At 44.2% G+C, this 16,952-nt stretch overlaps 1 protein-coding gene across 1 annotated transcript in view; it reads right to left on the reverse strand.

The window, feature by feature from the left end:
* LOC143960973 (CD209 antigen-like protein C) overlaps positions 1 to 16,952 on the reverse strand; it is a 69,579-nt gene that overhangs the window by 44,790 nt on the left and 7,837 nt on the right. The window contains exons 2-4 of the mRNA XM_077470048.1: positions 11,239 to 11,289; positions 8,960 to 9,067; positions 7,639 to 7,680 (exon numbers count right to left, since the gene is read on the reverse strand). Coding sequence (XP_077326174.1) covers positions 7,639 to 7,680; positions 8,960 to 9,067; positions 11,239 to 11,289 — 201 coding nt within the window. The remainder of the gene's footprint in view (positions 1 to 7,638; positions 7,681 to 8,959; positions 9,068 to 11,238; positions 11,290 to 16,952) is intronic.

The raw sequence follows: 16,952 nt of genomic DNA on the forward strand, positions 1-16,952 counted from the left end.
GCTGTTACTATTAGTTCCACAAAGGTTCTTTTCAGGACTGGTATCAGTGGTACGGTAATAGGCTTGTACACGTATAATATTCTTTCTTCCAAATATAGAAAGAATATTATACTTGACTGCTGCCCTTCTGCTGCAGTCTGCTAATCATTCACAACTCACTTGTTCCACAAAGCTCTTTATCAGGACTGGTAACTTGGTCTGTCTAGGGTGCTACGGTACATAGGCTTGGGTGCGGTACAGTCTGCTGTTCTGTAAGGACCGCTATCGGTCCACAATAGATAGGGTTGCCGTGCACTACTGCTGACCGCTGCCCTATACTGCAGCAGTCCTTCAGCGGTATAGGGACTGACGCACAGTCTGCTAAACACTAATACACAACCTGCTTGGTCCACAAAAGTTCTTATAAGGACTGGTAACTTGGTATAGGGTGCTACGGTACATAGGCCTGAGTGCGTTACAGTCTGCTGTTCTGTAAGGACCGCTATCGGTCCACAATACATAGGGTTGACGTGCACTACTGCTGACCGCTGCCCTATACTGCAGCAGTCCTTCAGCGGTATAGGGACTGACGCACAGTCTGCTAAACACTAATACACAACCTGCTTGGTCCACAAAAGTTCTTATAAGGACTGGTAACTTGGTATAGGGTGCTACGGTACATAGGCCTGAGTGCGTTACAGTCTGCTGTTCTGTAAGGACCGCTATCGGTCCACAATACATAGGGTTGACGTGCACTACTGCTGACCGCTGCCCTATACTGCAGCAGTCCTTCAGCGGTATAGGGACTGACGCACAGTCTGCTAAACACTAACACACAACCTGCTTGGTCCACAAAAGTTCTTATAAGGACTGGTAACTTGGTATAGGGTGCTACGGTACATAGGCCTGAGTGCAGTACAGTCTGCTGTTCTGTAAGGACTGCTATCGGTCCACAATACATAGGGTTGCCGTGCACTACTGCTGACCGCTGCCCTATACTGCAGCAGTCCTTCAGCGGTATAGGGACTGACGCACAGTCTGCTAAACACTAATACACAACCTGCTTGGTCCACAAAAGTTCTTATAAGGACTGGTAACTTGGTATAGGGTGCTACGGTACATAGGCCTGAGTGCAGTACAGTCTGCTGTTCTGTAAGGACCGCTATCGGTCCACAATACATAGGGTTGCCGTGCACTACTGCTGACCGCTGCCCTATACTGCAGCAGTCCTTCAGCGGTATAGGGACTGACGCACAGTCTGCTAAACACTAACACACAACCTGCTTGGTCCACAAAAGTTTTTATAAGGACTGGTAACTTGGTATAGGGTGCTACGGTACATAGGCCTGAGTGCAGTACAGTCTGCTGTTCTGTAAGGACCGCTATCGGTCCACAATACATAGGGTTGCCGTGCACTACTGCTGACCGCTGCCCTATACTGCAGCAGTCCTTCATTGGTATAGGGACTGACGTACAGTCTGCTAATCACTAACACACAACCTGCTTGGTCCACAAAAGTTTTTATAAGGACTGGTAACTTGGTATAGGGTGCTACGGTACATAGGCCTGAGTGCAGTACAGTCTGCTGTTCTGTAAGGACCGCTATCGGTCCACAATACATAGGGTTGACGTGCACTACTGCTGACCGCTGCCCTATACTGCAGCAGTCCTTCAGCGGTATAGGGACTAAGAGTTTTGTCACAGGGTGATTTAAAAAATGACAGGCAGAGGAAGAGGCAGGCCCTTCCGCAGGGGTGGTAGGGGTAGGGCAGGAGCAACAGCCTTGAGCCAAAGTGGGAAGTTGCAGAAGGTGCGTTCAATTACTTTAAAGGACGCACCAGACTTGGTTGAGTGGCTCACTCAGCCTTATTCTTCTGCACCCTCCTCATCCTCTCGATCTGCACCCTCTTCTTCACTCTCTGCTATGTGCACCCCCAAAGACACTACCACCAACAACACCACCACCACCACATACCTTCCGCTTGAGTGCAAATGGGGGCCTTCATGCTCCAGTGTTTTAATAGGGACCCCCGTATAAAAAGCATGAGGGTCAAGGACCAGTACTGGGTGGCAACGTACTTAGATCCCCGGTACAAACACAAAATGGCGGAAATGTTACCGCCGTCGCAGAGGGCTGTCAGAATGCAGCACTTCCAGGCCTTGCTTCGAGAAATGCTGCATTCTGCTTTTGCGTGCGCTGGCAGAGGAGCAATTCCCACTCCCAGAGAAGGATTTGCGGGTACCAATCCAACAGCGCCTGCAAGAAGAGGCCGGTTTGAAGATGTGTTGGTGACTTCGGATATGAGGTCATTCTTTCAGCCGACCCATCGACAGGTGTCATCCGGATCCAGCATCAGGGAACGCCTAGACCGTCAGGTGTCCGACTACATTGGGTTAACGGCCGATGTGGACGCTCTGAGGAGTGATGAACCCCTAGACTACTGGGTGGGCAGGCTTGACCTCTGGCCAGAGCTTGCCCAATTTGCAATCGAACTGTTGGCTTGCCCCTCATCCAGTGTCCTGTCCAAAAGGACGTTCAGCGCAGCAGGGGGGATTGTGACCGATAAGCGTACTCGCCTAGCTCACGACAGTGTTAACTACCTCACATTTCTAAAAATGAATGAGGCATGGATCTCGGAGGAATTCAACACATGTGATCAGTAGACCATGTATATGTCTATAAACAATTTTTGGAATCAAGCACACAGACCTTCTTAATTCATTTGGCTCACTTCCCTGACCCAAAAAAGCACACCGTACTATATGCCCCTACCCTCCTCTTTGAAGAGATTGAGCGGTGTCATATTTCTACTGGGGCTGCTTATTATGAGGGGTTCCCACCATCCCTGTGCTGTGCTGACTTCCTCCTGGGTGTTCTTATTATGAGGGGCTCCCACCATCCCTGTGCTGTGCTGACTTCCTCCTGGGGGTTCTTATTATGAGGGGCTCCCACCATCCCTGTGCTGTGCTGACTTCCTCCTGGGGGTTCTTATTATGAGGGGATCACACCATCCCTGTGCTGTGCTGACTTCCTCCTGGGGCTGCTTACGGTGCTGCTGTCAGCGCTGTATGTCACGGAGCTGCTGTCAGCGCTGTATGTCACGGAGCTGCTGTCAGCGCTGTATGTCACGGAGCTGCTGTCAGCGCTGTATGTCACGGAGCTGCTGTCAGCGCTGTATGTCACGGAGCTGCTGTCAGCGCTGTATGTCACGGAGCTGCTGTCAGCGCTGTATGTCACGGAGCTGCTGTCAGCGCTGTATGTCACGGTGCTGCTGTCAGCGCTGTATGTCACGGAGCTGCTGTCAGCGCTGTATGTCACGGAGCTGCTGTCAGTGCTGTATGTCACGGAGCTGCTGTCAGCGCTGTATGTCACGGAGCTGCTGTCAGCGCTGTATGTCACGGAGCTGCTGTCAGCGCTGTATGTCACGGTGCTGCTGTCAGCGCTGTATGTCACGGAGCTGCTGTCAGCGCTGTATGTCACGGAGCTGCTGTCAGTGCTGTATGTCACGGAGCTGCTGTCAGCGCTGTATGTCACGGAGCTGCTGTCAGCGCTGTATGTCACGGAGCTGCTGTCAGCGCTGTATGTCACGGTGCTGCTGTCAGCGCTGTATGTCACGGAGCTGCTGTCAGCGCTGTATGTCACGGAGCTGCTGTCAGCGCTGTATGTCACGGAGCTGCTGTCAGCGCTGTATGTCACGGAGCTGCTGTCAGCGCTGTATGTCACGGAGCTGCTGTCAGCGCTGTATGTCACGGTGCTGATGTCAGTGCTCTGTATTACGGTGCTGCTGTCAGTGCTCTGTATCTCCTGCACCCTCTTGTTTGCCTACCCTGGTCCCTGACCTTCCCTCTCCTCCATTGCCTTCATTAGCTCCATAGTCCTGAATTGTCAGAACAATTTCCCAAATAAAAAAAAAATGCTTGTAGTTATCGATCCCAAATTCACCTCATACATGTATTATGCTATTGTCCAGGTGGTGGGACTACGTGCTACCCCCTAATAATTACCCCGTGGCCGCAAATTCGACCTAAAGGTTTGCGAAATTCGCCTCCCATTGAAGTCAATGGAGCCCGCGGCGAACGGTCGTTTTCGCGAACGTTTGTGTCCGTTCGCGTTTCGCGTTCGCGAAACGTCCCGTCGGAAGTTCGTCCATCACTACTGCTGACCTTACATGGTTGCTAATGTGACAGAACACCTCTGATTTTTACATTTAACATTTAGTTAAATGTGAGCACCAGACATGTTGGTGTGTTGGATGCCTGCGCCCCTTGCTGTGTTCTTTGGTTCTGCCCACTAACCACTGCATCACTACTGTGCTCTTGCAATGCACAGACTGATTTTTTGACCCACAGCACACAATCGGAGTGCATGCATTTGACATTCAGACGTGTAAAATGCTTAACATTCTTTAACCACTTTCAGACCGGACCAATTTGCTGGTCAAAGACCAGACCACTTTTTGCGATTCGGCACTGTGTCGCTTTAACTGACAATTGCGCGGTCGTGCGACGTGGCTCCCAAACAAAATTAACGTCCTTTTTTTCCCACAAATAGAGCTTTCTTTTGGTGGTATTTGATCACCCCTGCGGTTTTTATTTTTTGCGCTATAAACAAAAATAGAGCGATAATTTTGAAAAAAACGCATTATTTTTTACTTTTTGTAATAATAAATATCCCCCAAAAATATATAAAAAAACATTTTTTTCCCTCAGTTTAGGCCGATACGTATTCTTCTACATATTTTTGGTAAAAAAATCGCAATAAGCGATTATTGATTGGTTTGCGCAAAAGTTATAGCGTTTACAAAATAGGGATAGTTTTATAGCATTTTTATTAATAATTTTTTATTATTTTTTTTTACTAGTAATGGCGGCGATCTGTGATTTTTATTGTGACTGCGACATTGTGGGGGACCCATCGGACATTTTTGACACATTTTTGGGACCATTGTCATTTATACAGTAATCACTGCTATATAAATGCAGTGATTCCTGTGTAAATGACACTGGCAGTGAAAGGGTTAACCAGTGGGTGGCAGTGTAGGGGTTAAGTGTTCCTAGGGGTGTGTTACAAACTGTGGGGGGGTTGGGCTTTCATTTAGTGTACACTGATCTCTGCTCCAATCACATGGAGCAGAGATCAGCGTCACTAGTTGCTAGGCAGAATGGAAAAATGTTGTTTATACAGCATTTCCTCCATTCGGCCGCTCCGTGAGACGATCGCGGGGATGCCCGCGGCGATCGAGTCCGCGGGTCCCGCGACCGGACTCACGGGGGTCCCGACCAGCGCGGGAGCTCGCCGCCGGCGGCGCGCTCCCGATGGCACGGCGGCAACGAATATTGGACGTACATGTACGCCAATATGCCTGCCCGTGCCATTCTGTCGACGTACATCGTCGTGCGCTGGTCGGGAAGTGGTTAACCTGAGAGCAAGAGAGCAATGTTAACAACTTCAGCCCTGGAAGAATTTACCCCCTTCCTGACCAGAGCACTTTTTGCGATACGGCACCGTGACGCTTTAACTGACAATTGCGTGGTCATGCAATTTTGCACCCAAACAATTGACGTCCTTTTTTCCCACAAATATAGCTTTCTTTTGGTGGTATATGATCACCTCTGTGGTTTTTATTTTTTGCACTATAAACAAAAAAAGAGTGACAATTTTGAAAAAAAGCTATATTTTTTACTTTTTGCTATAATAAATATCCCCCAAAAATGTATAGAAAAACAAATTTTTTCTCAGTTTAGGTCGATATGTATTCTTCTTCTACATATTTTTGGTAAAAAAAAAAAAATCGCAATAAGCGTATATTGATTGGTTTGTGCAAAAGTTATAGCGTCTACAAAATAGGGGATAGATTTATGGCATTTTTATTATAAATTTTTTTTTTTGTAGTAATGGCGGCGATCTGTGATTTTTTTTTTTTTTATCATGACGTCATGCGAAATTATGGCAAACACGTCAGACACTTTTGACACTATTTTGGGACCATTGTCATTTATACAGCAATCAGTGCTATAAAAATGCACTGATTGCTGTATAAATGACACTGGCAGGGAAGGGGTTAAACACTAGGGGGCGATCCAGGGGTTAAGTGTGTCCTAGGGAGTGATTCTAACTGTGGGGGGGGGGGGAATTGGCTACCTAGGACATGACAGCGATCACTGCTCCTGATGACAGGGAGCAGTAGATCTCTGTCGTGTCACTAAGCAGAACTGGGAAATGCCTTGTTTAGATAGCCATCTCCCCGCTCTGCCACTCCATGACACAATCGCGTAACACCGGCGTACATCGAATTCACTGGACCTGCAGGCATGGTCACAGTGTGCGTGAGATCACAATGGTGCGTCATAAAGGGTACATATGTGTACGCCCATTTGTGCAGCCGTGTTATTGTGCCGACGTGTATCATTGTGCACTGGTCGGCAACCGGTTAAGGGTCACTAGTGACAGGACTGGTGATTTTTAATACTCTTTGTTTAGAGGATGACTATTATTTTGTTTATGTATAGTTATTTGGCAGAATTCGTTTATGGAAGCACTACATAACTGTTGGTAAATTTCACTGATCTGACAAAACATCTACCTGTGAATGGACGTTTGCACATAGACATGAAAACATTAGCAATGTAAATTTATATAATGAGCCTGGTCCAACAGGCTCATGTGGCATTTTCAGGAGCAGAGGAGGATTGGGTTAGGGGCCAGGAGGTTATTTGCACCCAGAGGCAGTATTTGTAAAATATGTTTGGCTAAAGAAGCTGAGTGGAGATACCTCCCCATTCAGACGCGGATCAGAGCAGAGACCGCAGTCAGTGACATATGCTGAGCTTTATATAGCGACCTGCTCCCTGTCCAGACCTGAAATCACAGCTTCTGTGATGGCTTGGAGTTCTGAGATGTTATGTGAATGAATGTCAGGAGCTGCAAAGGAAGCTGAAGCAAGATGTAGATTTGTGCCACAATAAATCATGTCCTTTAGGAATATTCAAATTTCGCCATGTCTACGCCCTTGTACACACAGTCGGATATTCCGAACAACAAAATCCCTCGGATTTTTTCTCACGAATTTTGTCTGAAACTGGTTTTGCATACATACGGTAGGACAAAGTTGACGGGACATCCGATCATTCAGAACGTGATGACGTTTGTTCGTTACGACGGGACTACGTTCAGGCTAGTAGCCAATAGCTTTGGTCTCATAATTTGATCTGAGCATGCGTGGCACTTTGTCCGATCGGAGTTCTCTACACATGATCGGACAAAGTCCGATCGGATCATGTTGTCGGAAAATTTTATATCCAGCTTTCAAACTTTGTTGGTCGGACATTCCGATGGAAAAAGTCAGATGGAGCCCACACACAGCCGGATTATCCGACAACATGCTCCGATCGGACATTTTCCATTGGAATTTCCTACCATGTGTACAAGGGCTACTAGCCAATGCACTATTGTAGTAGACTTTCTAAGACCAAAGGAATCTGTCCCTACCTTTAAAGGGCTAGTTGACTGTTTCCTCCCATGCCAAAAGTTTCTGTCCTCCCCTGTACAGGAGTTCTCTGATTGGCTGATAGCTACAATAGGCTGCCATCATCCAATCAAGACAGATTCCCACTATAAATACAATGTAAGGCATAAATATGAAGTGTTTCTGTAGTTACCATTATATTTTATCACTGTGAGTTCATCAACCATGGTGGCATCTGAAAATGAAGGAGAAAAATTATTTTGTTGGATGTTAAAAACACTAAAAATTGAAGCAGTAAATTTATATTAAAAAAAGATGATAATAAGACAATTATATATATATATCTTCCCACTGTACAAATATCTGTATAAACATTTCAAGTTTACAGGACTATCCCAGTAAAAATGCATCTACTATTGTGGATCTTACTAAGGGCTTATGCCCCGTACACATGATCGTATTTCCCGACAACAAAACCATGTATTTTTGTTGGAAAGTTGTTGGCTCCAACTTGTCTTGCATACACACACTCACACAAATGTTGGCCAACAATTACGAACGTGGGAACGTGGTGACATACAAGTAGTACGTGTTATCTCCAATTCGAACGCTAGTTTTACAAGATCGAGCGATTCCGGCTCGTACTTGATTCCGAGCATGCAGGCACTTTTGTGCGACGGACTTGTGTACATACGATCGGAAAGTCCACCAACAAATTTTTGAGAACCTGCTAGCCAACATTTGTTGGCGGAAAGTCCAACAACAAATATTCGATGTTGGTTGTCGGACTTTCCGCCAACAAGCTCACATCCAACATTTGTTGTTGGAAAATCCGATCCTGTGTATAGGGCATTAGAGTTGAACTTCAGGATCAACAAATAAGTACAAGATGTATTCTTTGATCTTGATGTGCTTCGTGTATTTCTTCCAGATCTGTGCAGTAATCCAGGGTGAAACTTTGTCTCTGTGCAGGTGCTTCCTGTAATACAGACCGGTCACTTTTGCTCTCTCTCCTTGTACAGGGTGACTGTTTTTTTCTCCGCCCCCTCTGCTGCTTGGCCCCTCCCACGGCTCTGCTCTCGGCATAGACCATGTACAGCATAGTAATGATGTCACTTCTACTTTTACAAGGTAGTACCTGCGATTGAAAAGGCATTTGGTGTACAGAATTTATAGAATTTGTGAATATTCGGGAAAATCTTTAAATTAAAAGTTTTAGTGCCTGGGGTTCAGTTTTAAAACAGTGATGGTCAACAAGGTAATGATGACTCAACTGTGACCCTGATGTCATCAAGGGATCACACATAATATTCAGTATATGAAATTCTACAGAAGAATGTCATAGATTGCAGACTTACTTATTTAACCCCTTACCGCCGAGCGTACGCAGATGTGCGTACTCGGCTTCCGGGGCTTCCAATTTTGCTATAAAGTTTGCTAACATCTTCATGTCTCTGTGAATGAGAAAAAGACTGCCACAGAATGTTATACTGAAACTCTTCGGTAATACTTACAGTGACCAAATAGGACTCCAGTGAGAATGGCCAAGATCACAAATATAATCATTAGAACGGCCACAAGAGCTAGAGATAGCCAGCCATGATTGCCTTTTCTACTGATTCCTGTTACATAAAATAAATAAGATATTTATGTCAGCAACACCCCAAACCAGAAAAGTCCATACAACACGCTTATTACCTCCCCCAGTCATTTTCCTTTCATTATTTAATAAATAATAATAATGTACAGAGCTGTCACGTGCAGTAATCTACACAACAAGCAGAAATCTTGTTTTCCTAGTCCTACGTGTGGGTGGGTGTAGTGTGGTGAGGCGGCATAAAAAATTCCCAGTGCCAAGTAGCAGAATTATATTGTAAGGGCCCTTTCACAGGGATGTGTCTGTGTACGGGCTCCGCTTTGCTCAGCAGGGATCGCTCCTTCGATCCCCGCAGAGCAGGCAGATGAAAGGTCTGTCTCTGGACAATGTACAGGGACTGACCTGTCAGAGCGCCGCTCTCCTCTACGGGGGATCGGATGAAAACAGACCGTCGTAGAGTCCGTTTTCATCCAATCCGATCCGTCCAATGGATGACTGAAAAATATGCAAAGGATTCAGAATATTTGGGACTTTTAAGGTGCTTTACATAATGCAGACAACATGTAAAGCACCTTAAAGAGGAAGTAAACCCTGATGAGTTTACTTCCTCTTTTTTTCCCTGCAAAGGTAAAGCATAATGGACTACTATGCATCGCATAGTAGGCCCATTATGTGTCACTTACCTGACACAGGAGCCAGCGAAGTCGCGCTGTCCCCTGTAGTCCGCCGCATCCATCTTGCTTGTGGTGTCTCGCAGCTCCGCCGCTGTCATTCGGCGAAGCCGCGATGACGTCACTCCCGCGCATGCGCACGGGAGTCGACAAATGCGGCAGCTCCATTTTTGGAACTGCCGCGTTCAGTGCGCCTGCGCGCCGCTGTCTACGGCGCATGCGCCGTAGACAGCGGTGCCCGTTTTTGGGCAAATATCTCCTAAACCATATAGGTTTAGGAGATATTGCTTGGACCTACAGGTAAGCCTTAATCTAGGCTTACCTGTAGGTCAAAGTGGTTTGTAAGGGTTTACAACCACTTTAAGGCTGCTTTCACACTGGGTCGAGCAGACGTTGACGGTAAAACTCCGCTAGTATTAGCAGGGCTTTACCGTCGTTTTAGTAGCGCTATGCACTTTTAACCCCGCTAGCGGCTGAATAAAGGGTTAAATGTGCCCGTGTAGCGCCACTGCTAAAGCGCTTTGCATTAATTTCAATGGGCACGAGCGATGTATACACCGCTCCTCCATCGCCCCAAAGATGCTGCTTGCGGGACTTTTTTTAACGTCCTGCCAGCACATCACCCCACTCGGACTTTCACACTGGGAATCTCTCGTACAAGAAACAAGCTGTATTTAGTACAAGTGAGCACTGCATCTGGTGGCAAGTGACGTGGCAAAAGACACACTGCATCTGGTGGCAGGCGACGATGGCAAGTAACACGCTCAGGGCTCCCACTGATTCTGCATTATAGTGAGTTGAACTATTTCATTTTATATTACAATGTAATAATAGAAATAATGCGCTTCAATCATCTTGACACCATATCAACCATGGTGCCGTGAAAATTGAAGTGCCAACACCAGGTGTTTGGAGTATCTTTATCTGCTGATTATTAAAATTTCTGTCATACACATATTTCTTTTGTGGTGTAGGATATGGGCCTGCTGTCCCTCCATCCCTCTTTCTTTCCTTCCTTCTCTCTCCTTTCCTCCCTATCTCTTTCTTTCTCTCTCCCTCTCTTTCTCCCTTTCCTTCTCTCCCCCCCTCTTCCTTCTCCCTCCATCCCTCTTTCATCTCAGACTCTAACCACGCCTCTTTAAGCCACGCCCACTATTTAATTGAAACCGTGCCCATTTTTGCCACGTGCGCTATACGTCCACTGTCATTCCACTTAGACTCTGTCAGCTATCTAAATGTAGAGTACTGTAAGATCCCTACAATAGAAGACACCATATACACATTTTCCAAGCATCTCATTTCTCTTCATTTTTGAGCTGCAGCCTGCCTCATACTTTTCATCATTCAACACGTCTTGCATTGTCAGATGCCTGTGACCCCTTTGTCCCCTTTGTCACTGCGGTGTCCTTCTGCTGTACAGGCCCTGTGCTATTAAGAATTTAGTCTTTGTTGGTCTTTTACTATGGCATCCCTTCATCTGTTTCCCCTTTTTTTGTAATGCAATAAGTTATGTTTGGTTTCTCACCTGCTTCACTGGAAAACCTTTCTTGGAAAAAAGAAGATGAATTATCCAAATCTAATAAAAATAAGAATACAGATGATTAGTCAATAGTAAATTGTACTATACTATACTACTCTACTATACTATTGTACTAGTAAATTGTACAATTGTAAAAATAACACTGCTTATTCTTGCATTCTTATTCCAACCTAAAGCCTACCACCCTCCTCCTTCCGCACTGGTCCAGACATTGCAAACATTTTAAGAATATATAGATTAAATCCAGGTTTATTCCAGCTGGTAATGCCATGAGTCTTGTGCTTATTCTCTCTGGTCAGCAGTGGGTGGACGTCAATGTTGCAAAGAGCATTGCAATGTAAGCTCTGCAGCCATACACAGATAATGTTCCAAGAGGAAATCCTTTACACTATGAAATGTATGGAAAGTTTTGTTGATTATATTTTTCATATTTAAGCAAAGCAGCTCCATAAAGGCATTAAGTTTAGTTAATGGACTAGTGAACTTACTTAATTATTATACCTCTCCCTCAAGAGGATTGGATAGCCATTATTTAGAATGCATCCTTGGGTGTTCAAACACATATCAATACCCAACATATAAAACATTTTTCAGCACAACAAAAGTAAGGTCCGGAGCTATGTGGAACGAATGACATGTAGGGCTAGCAGGACAGGAGGTCTACTTACATGATTGGCTGAGGAGATGGGGTGATTTGGGGGATAGTAGGAGATTAGACTGAAGGGAGGGGATGGACTGTAGCAGTTGGAGCCTGGAAGCCATCTGATGAATGTCCTTCCCTACCTGTTATTGACTATATAGGCAGGGGGTGTGTAGGTATTACGAGGTTAGGGTTGGCTGCTAGGACCCCTTGAATGGGATTAAAATCTGTTTGTGGAGAACCATCGGTTGGTATAATGTCCTCTGGTTGGGTGTGGTCCAATAACAGGGACCAGGTTGTGGTTGACCTGTAAGGTCTGTGGGCGAGTCCAGGAGGCGATGTCTTGTGGCTGAGGGCATATATTATATACACACACATATATGCTGTAATATTAAATAGTTATTTGTTATTTATGGTTATTTTGTTTAATAAAGAGCCTGATGGCCATTTAACTCCATTTTGTGTTAAGTGTTTTATTGGGGTTAAAGGGTGATCGACATTTTTAGAGAGTTGTTTAGGAGTTTTAGGGGTGACTCTGATCTACCCTAGTCATGGACATCTGGGGAACAAGTAGAATACTAATAAAAAAAATCAAGCCATGAGAAAATCACAATTTGAAAGATTTTTTTAAAATATAAATTTACATCCCAAAAATATATTAAACCTAAAGGAATACTGGAGTGCAACTCAAATATACAGTATACCTCATGCACCAGGACCCTTGTGTGCAAATCACCCTCCTAGAGGGAACAAAATCACCCGTTCAATGCCATAGGAAGGAAAAAATGACCTTTATGTATTTCCACAAAATGCTTAGACACATTAAAAGATTGTAGGATTTTCACACTCTGACCGCCACAATAGTGCTCAGTGATTTTAAATCTTAATCATGTAGTACATCCCACATACTACAGTGAACATGCATAGCAATTATAAACAATAAATTACATTTTGAGTATTACATTTGATAAAAAGTTTTGAGAAACTTTCCCCCATAATCCTTGCTGTAAAAGTTTTTTGCTTCTTTTGTAAACTCTGCAGTACCTGCATGTACAAACGCCATATCGATATAAGCCCATTGTTGACAAGTTTTCTTACATGTTTTTTGTCCATAATAACTGGAGGACAACATTGACCCAAATGTTGGAGTGCTCTGGTTAGGGAAACAACACTCTTTCTTAAGGATCTCATATAACAGTTTAGCATCATATAAAACTAGTAAATTGTTATTTATGATCTTCACTACCTAATTAATCTCTGCAGAGAAGGAAGTCACAAAAGTCAGACATCCATGCTTATATGGAATAATTTAATTCTTTTTCTTGCCTTAAAGGTCACATATACAACTATTTGGGCCAATCTTCTTGCCTTGAATGATGAATATAATAACATCTGTATGTTAGATGCTTCTCAACAATCGAAGGCTCTTTTCCCAAAGGGTTTCAGTAGCACAATTTGTCCTGCCTCTAAAAACTCATCTACTGAGATCGATTTAGTTGTATGTGGTGGATGACAACTGGAGGCACTTAGAGTGGAATTTCGAGCATATGGTTTACAGTATGCAGAAGTGGACCCCGTACCTGTCTCAACATCACGTATGTGATGCCCAATGAATAAATGCGATGTCCAAATTAATCTTTACCACATCTCAAAAGTAAAATACAAATTCACATTGTTGTCATTAAAGAGCATTATGCACAACATTTTCAAGTAAAGTAATAGGACACCTCCATACCAAAAGTAGGTCATCTATATACCTCCCATACCATGCAACTTTTCATCCTTGGTATCTCCCATCCACAAAGATGAGCAGCCACTCACGCCAACCCTTGTTAAAGTTGGTGAAAAGGGGGGGGGGGGGATATAGCCTCCATTGAAGCTCTGCACTTCTGCAGGTAGAAGAAAATTGCTGTAAATCATGAGAGTACCCACTATACCTATCAAGATGGAATTTCCAAGCTACCAAAGCAAGGCAAGGCAGGGAAATGGAATATAAGGGCTGAACAATATATTTTACAGTTATAAATGTTCCTGTCATATAAGCTTATGAATGAAAATAAGCTTCTAATGAAACTGCTTTCATGTCTCTGATGTAAGCAAGTAATGACAACAATAATGGTTGAAGGTGCATGTCTATGACTTCCCTAGTTTATTTTTTTAAAAATCTGAATTTAGCCACAATAGGGTACTTTTCCAATGGTCCATACACCTTATCGACTTTTGCCAATTGATGGAACACAGAATATGCTAAAAAATAAAAGAGCTGTGTTTAAATCAGTGGCATGGCATACCTCAATATTCTGTCTTAAAGCATCTTTACCGTATTCTTAGGTGCTATAAGATCTCTACACAATCACCTTTGTCTGTGTTTTATTTACTAATTCTAGAGAGTTAATAACTTCTGCATTTCCTGAAAATCTAATTTTTTAGTACCACGTTCCAAAACCCATACATAATTACATATATTACCAGTGTCAATAGTTCTAGTGCCTTGCAAAAGTATTCATACCCCTTGACATTTTCCACGTGTTTTCATGTTACAGCCTAAATATATTTTACTGAGATTTTATGTAATAGACCAAAACAAAGTGGCACATAATTGTGAATTGGAAGGAAAATGATAAATGGTTTTCAAATTTTTCTGGCAAATAAATATCTGAAAAGTGTGGTGTGCATTTGTATTCAGCCCCCTTTACTCTAAGCCCTTGTACACACGGTCGGACATTCCGACAACAAAATCCGTCAGATTTTTTCTGACGGATTTTGTCCGAAACTGGTGTTGCATACACACGGTCGGACAAAGTTGTCGGAAAATCCGATCGTTCAGAACATGATGACGTTCGTTCTAGTAGCCAATAGCTTTGGTCTCGTAATTTGATCTGAGCATGCATGGCACTTTGTCCAATCGGAATTCTCTACAAACGATCGGACAAAGTCCGATCGGATCGTGTTGTTGGAAAATTTTATATCCAGCTCTCAAACTTTGTTGGTCGGACATTCCGACGGAAAAAGTCCAATGGAGCCCACACACAGTCTGATTATCCATCAACACGGTCCGATCGGACATTTTCCGTCGGAATGTCCGACCGCGTGTACAAGGGCTAATACCCCTAACTAAAATCTAGTGGAACCAATTACCTTCAAAAATCACCTAAATAGTAAACAGAGTCCACCTGTGTGTAATTTAATCTCAGTATGAATACATCTGTTCTGTGAAGCCCTCATGAGGTTTGTTAGAGAATCTTAGTGAACAAATGGCATCATGAAGGCCAAGGAACCCACCAGATAGGTCAGGGCTAATGTTGTGGAGAAGTTGAAAGCAGGGTTAGGTTATTAGAAAAATACCCCAAGCTTTGAACATCTCACAGTGCTCTGTTTAGTACATCATCCGAAAATGGAGAGTATGGCACAACTGCAAACCTACCAACACATGGCCATCCACCTAAACTGACAGGCCGGGCAAGGAGAGCATTAATCAGAGAAGCAGCCAAGAGGCCCATGGTAACTCTGGAGGAGCTGCAGAGATCCACAGCTCAGGTGGGAGAATCTGTCCACAGGGCAACTATTAGTCCTGCACTCCACAAATCTGGCCTTTATGGAAATGTAGCAAGAAGAAAGCCATTGCTGAAAGAAAGCCATAAGAAGCTCTGTTTGCAGTGTACAAGAAGCCATGTGGGGGACACAGCAAACATGTGGAAGAAGGGGCTTTGGTCAGATAAGACAAAAATTTTACTTTTTGGCCTAGAAGCAAAATGCTATATGTGGCCAAAAACTAACACTGCACATCAACCTGAACACACCATCCCCACCGTGGAGTTTCACTTTCCAGCACAACAAATGTACAACAACTAAACATACAGCAAGAGCTACAATGGAATTGTTTAAATAAAAGCATACTCATGTGTTAGAATGGCCCAGTCAAAGTCCAGACCTAAATTGAATTGAGAATCTATGGCAAGTCTTTGACCATCTTCTGTATCATGCACACAGTCTCTGACTGTCAGGAACATTCTGCAGTAACCCTGAGACTTACAGGAGTGCGCAGGTGGAGAGTGGCTGGTACCCATCCAGCTGTGAACATACGTGTGCTAGTGCGCATGCACGTGCACAGAAGCGGACACACGTGGTAGCCATCACATTGGCGCCCAACAGCCTCTTTTGTATCATGCCCGCAGTCTCTGACCATCTCTTGTATCATGCCTGCAGTCTCTGACAATTTCTTGTATCATGTCCTCAGTCTCTTACCATCTCCTGTCGTATATCTGCAGTCTCTGACCATCTCTTTTGTATCAGGTGTACAGTCTGGGACCATCTCCTGTACTATGTCTGCAGTCTCTGAAATTTCTTTTATCATGTCCTCAATCTATAACCATCTCCTGTAGTATGTCTGCAATCTCTTACTTAAACACATTGCTAATAGTATTGGCTATTTGTTTATGCTGAGGGTAGGACTGTGCAGGGGAGGCAGAGAGTAAAATGGGAATGTGATAAGAGAGACGGGGAGGGAGGAGACTGCAAGTGGCACTGTGATGGGGGGCTGATAGTGAGAGCAATAATGTAGCACCCTAGCTCACAGTTAACTCAAAACTAATGACCAGTAAAGTCCTTAAAAGTATAGGTTCACTTTTCTGAGCATGTTACACATTACCCCCATATTTCAGGTGTAACATACTCCAGTCCTTCCGCCGCACCCCCGATCCCCTCCCTCCTTGGGCCATTGAGGTATCTTCTCCCCGCACCCACTGTCACATTTTGAAAATAACATGGTCAACACAGCCGAATGATTCACAGTGATCTGTGAGTGAGAAAACTGTAGCTCTCAATGAACTGCGCTGATGAGCACTCTCATAGTTCAATCACAAACTCTGCAGCTTGCAAACAGTCAGCTTTTATGGAGGTACGAGCTGACAGCTAAAAGGTTTCTCTGCAGGAGCCTGACATTGTACCTCTGATTTACTGATGCAATGCTCATGTTGGAAAGGGAGGTGGACATACCCAAACTATTCCCACAAATTTGGGAGCATGAAATTGTGGAAAATGTCTTGGTATACTGACGCCT

This window comes from Lithobates pipiens, unplaced genomic scaffold, assembly GCF_037356315.1.
Source record: "Lithobates pipiens isolate NorthernLeopardFrog02 unplaced genomic scaffold, aLitPip1_a1.2 Scaffold_8, whole genome shotgun sequence".
In the NCBI taxonomy this organism is placed as follows: Eukaryota; Metazoa; Chordata; class Amphibia; order Anura; family Ranidae; genus Lithobates; species Lithobates pipiens.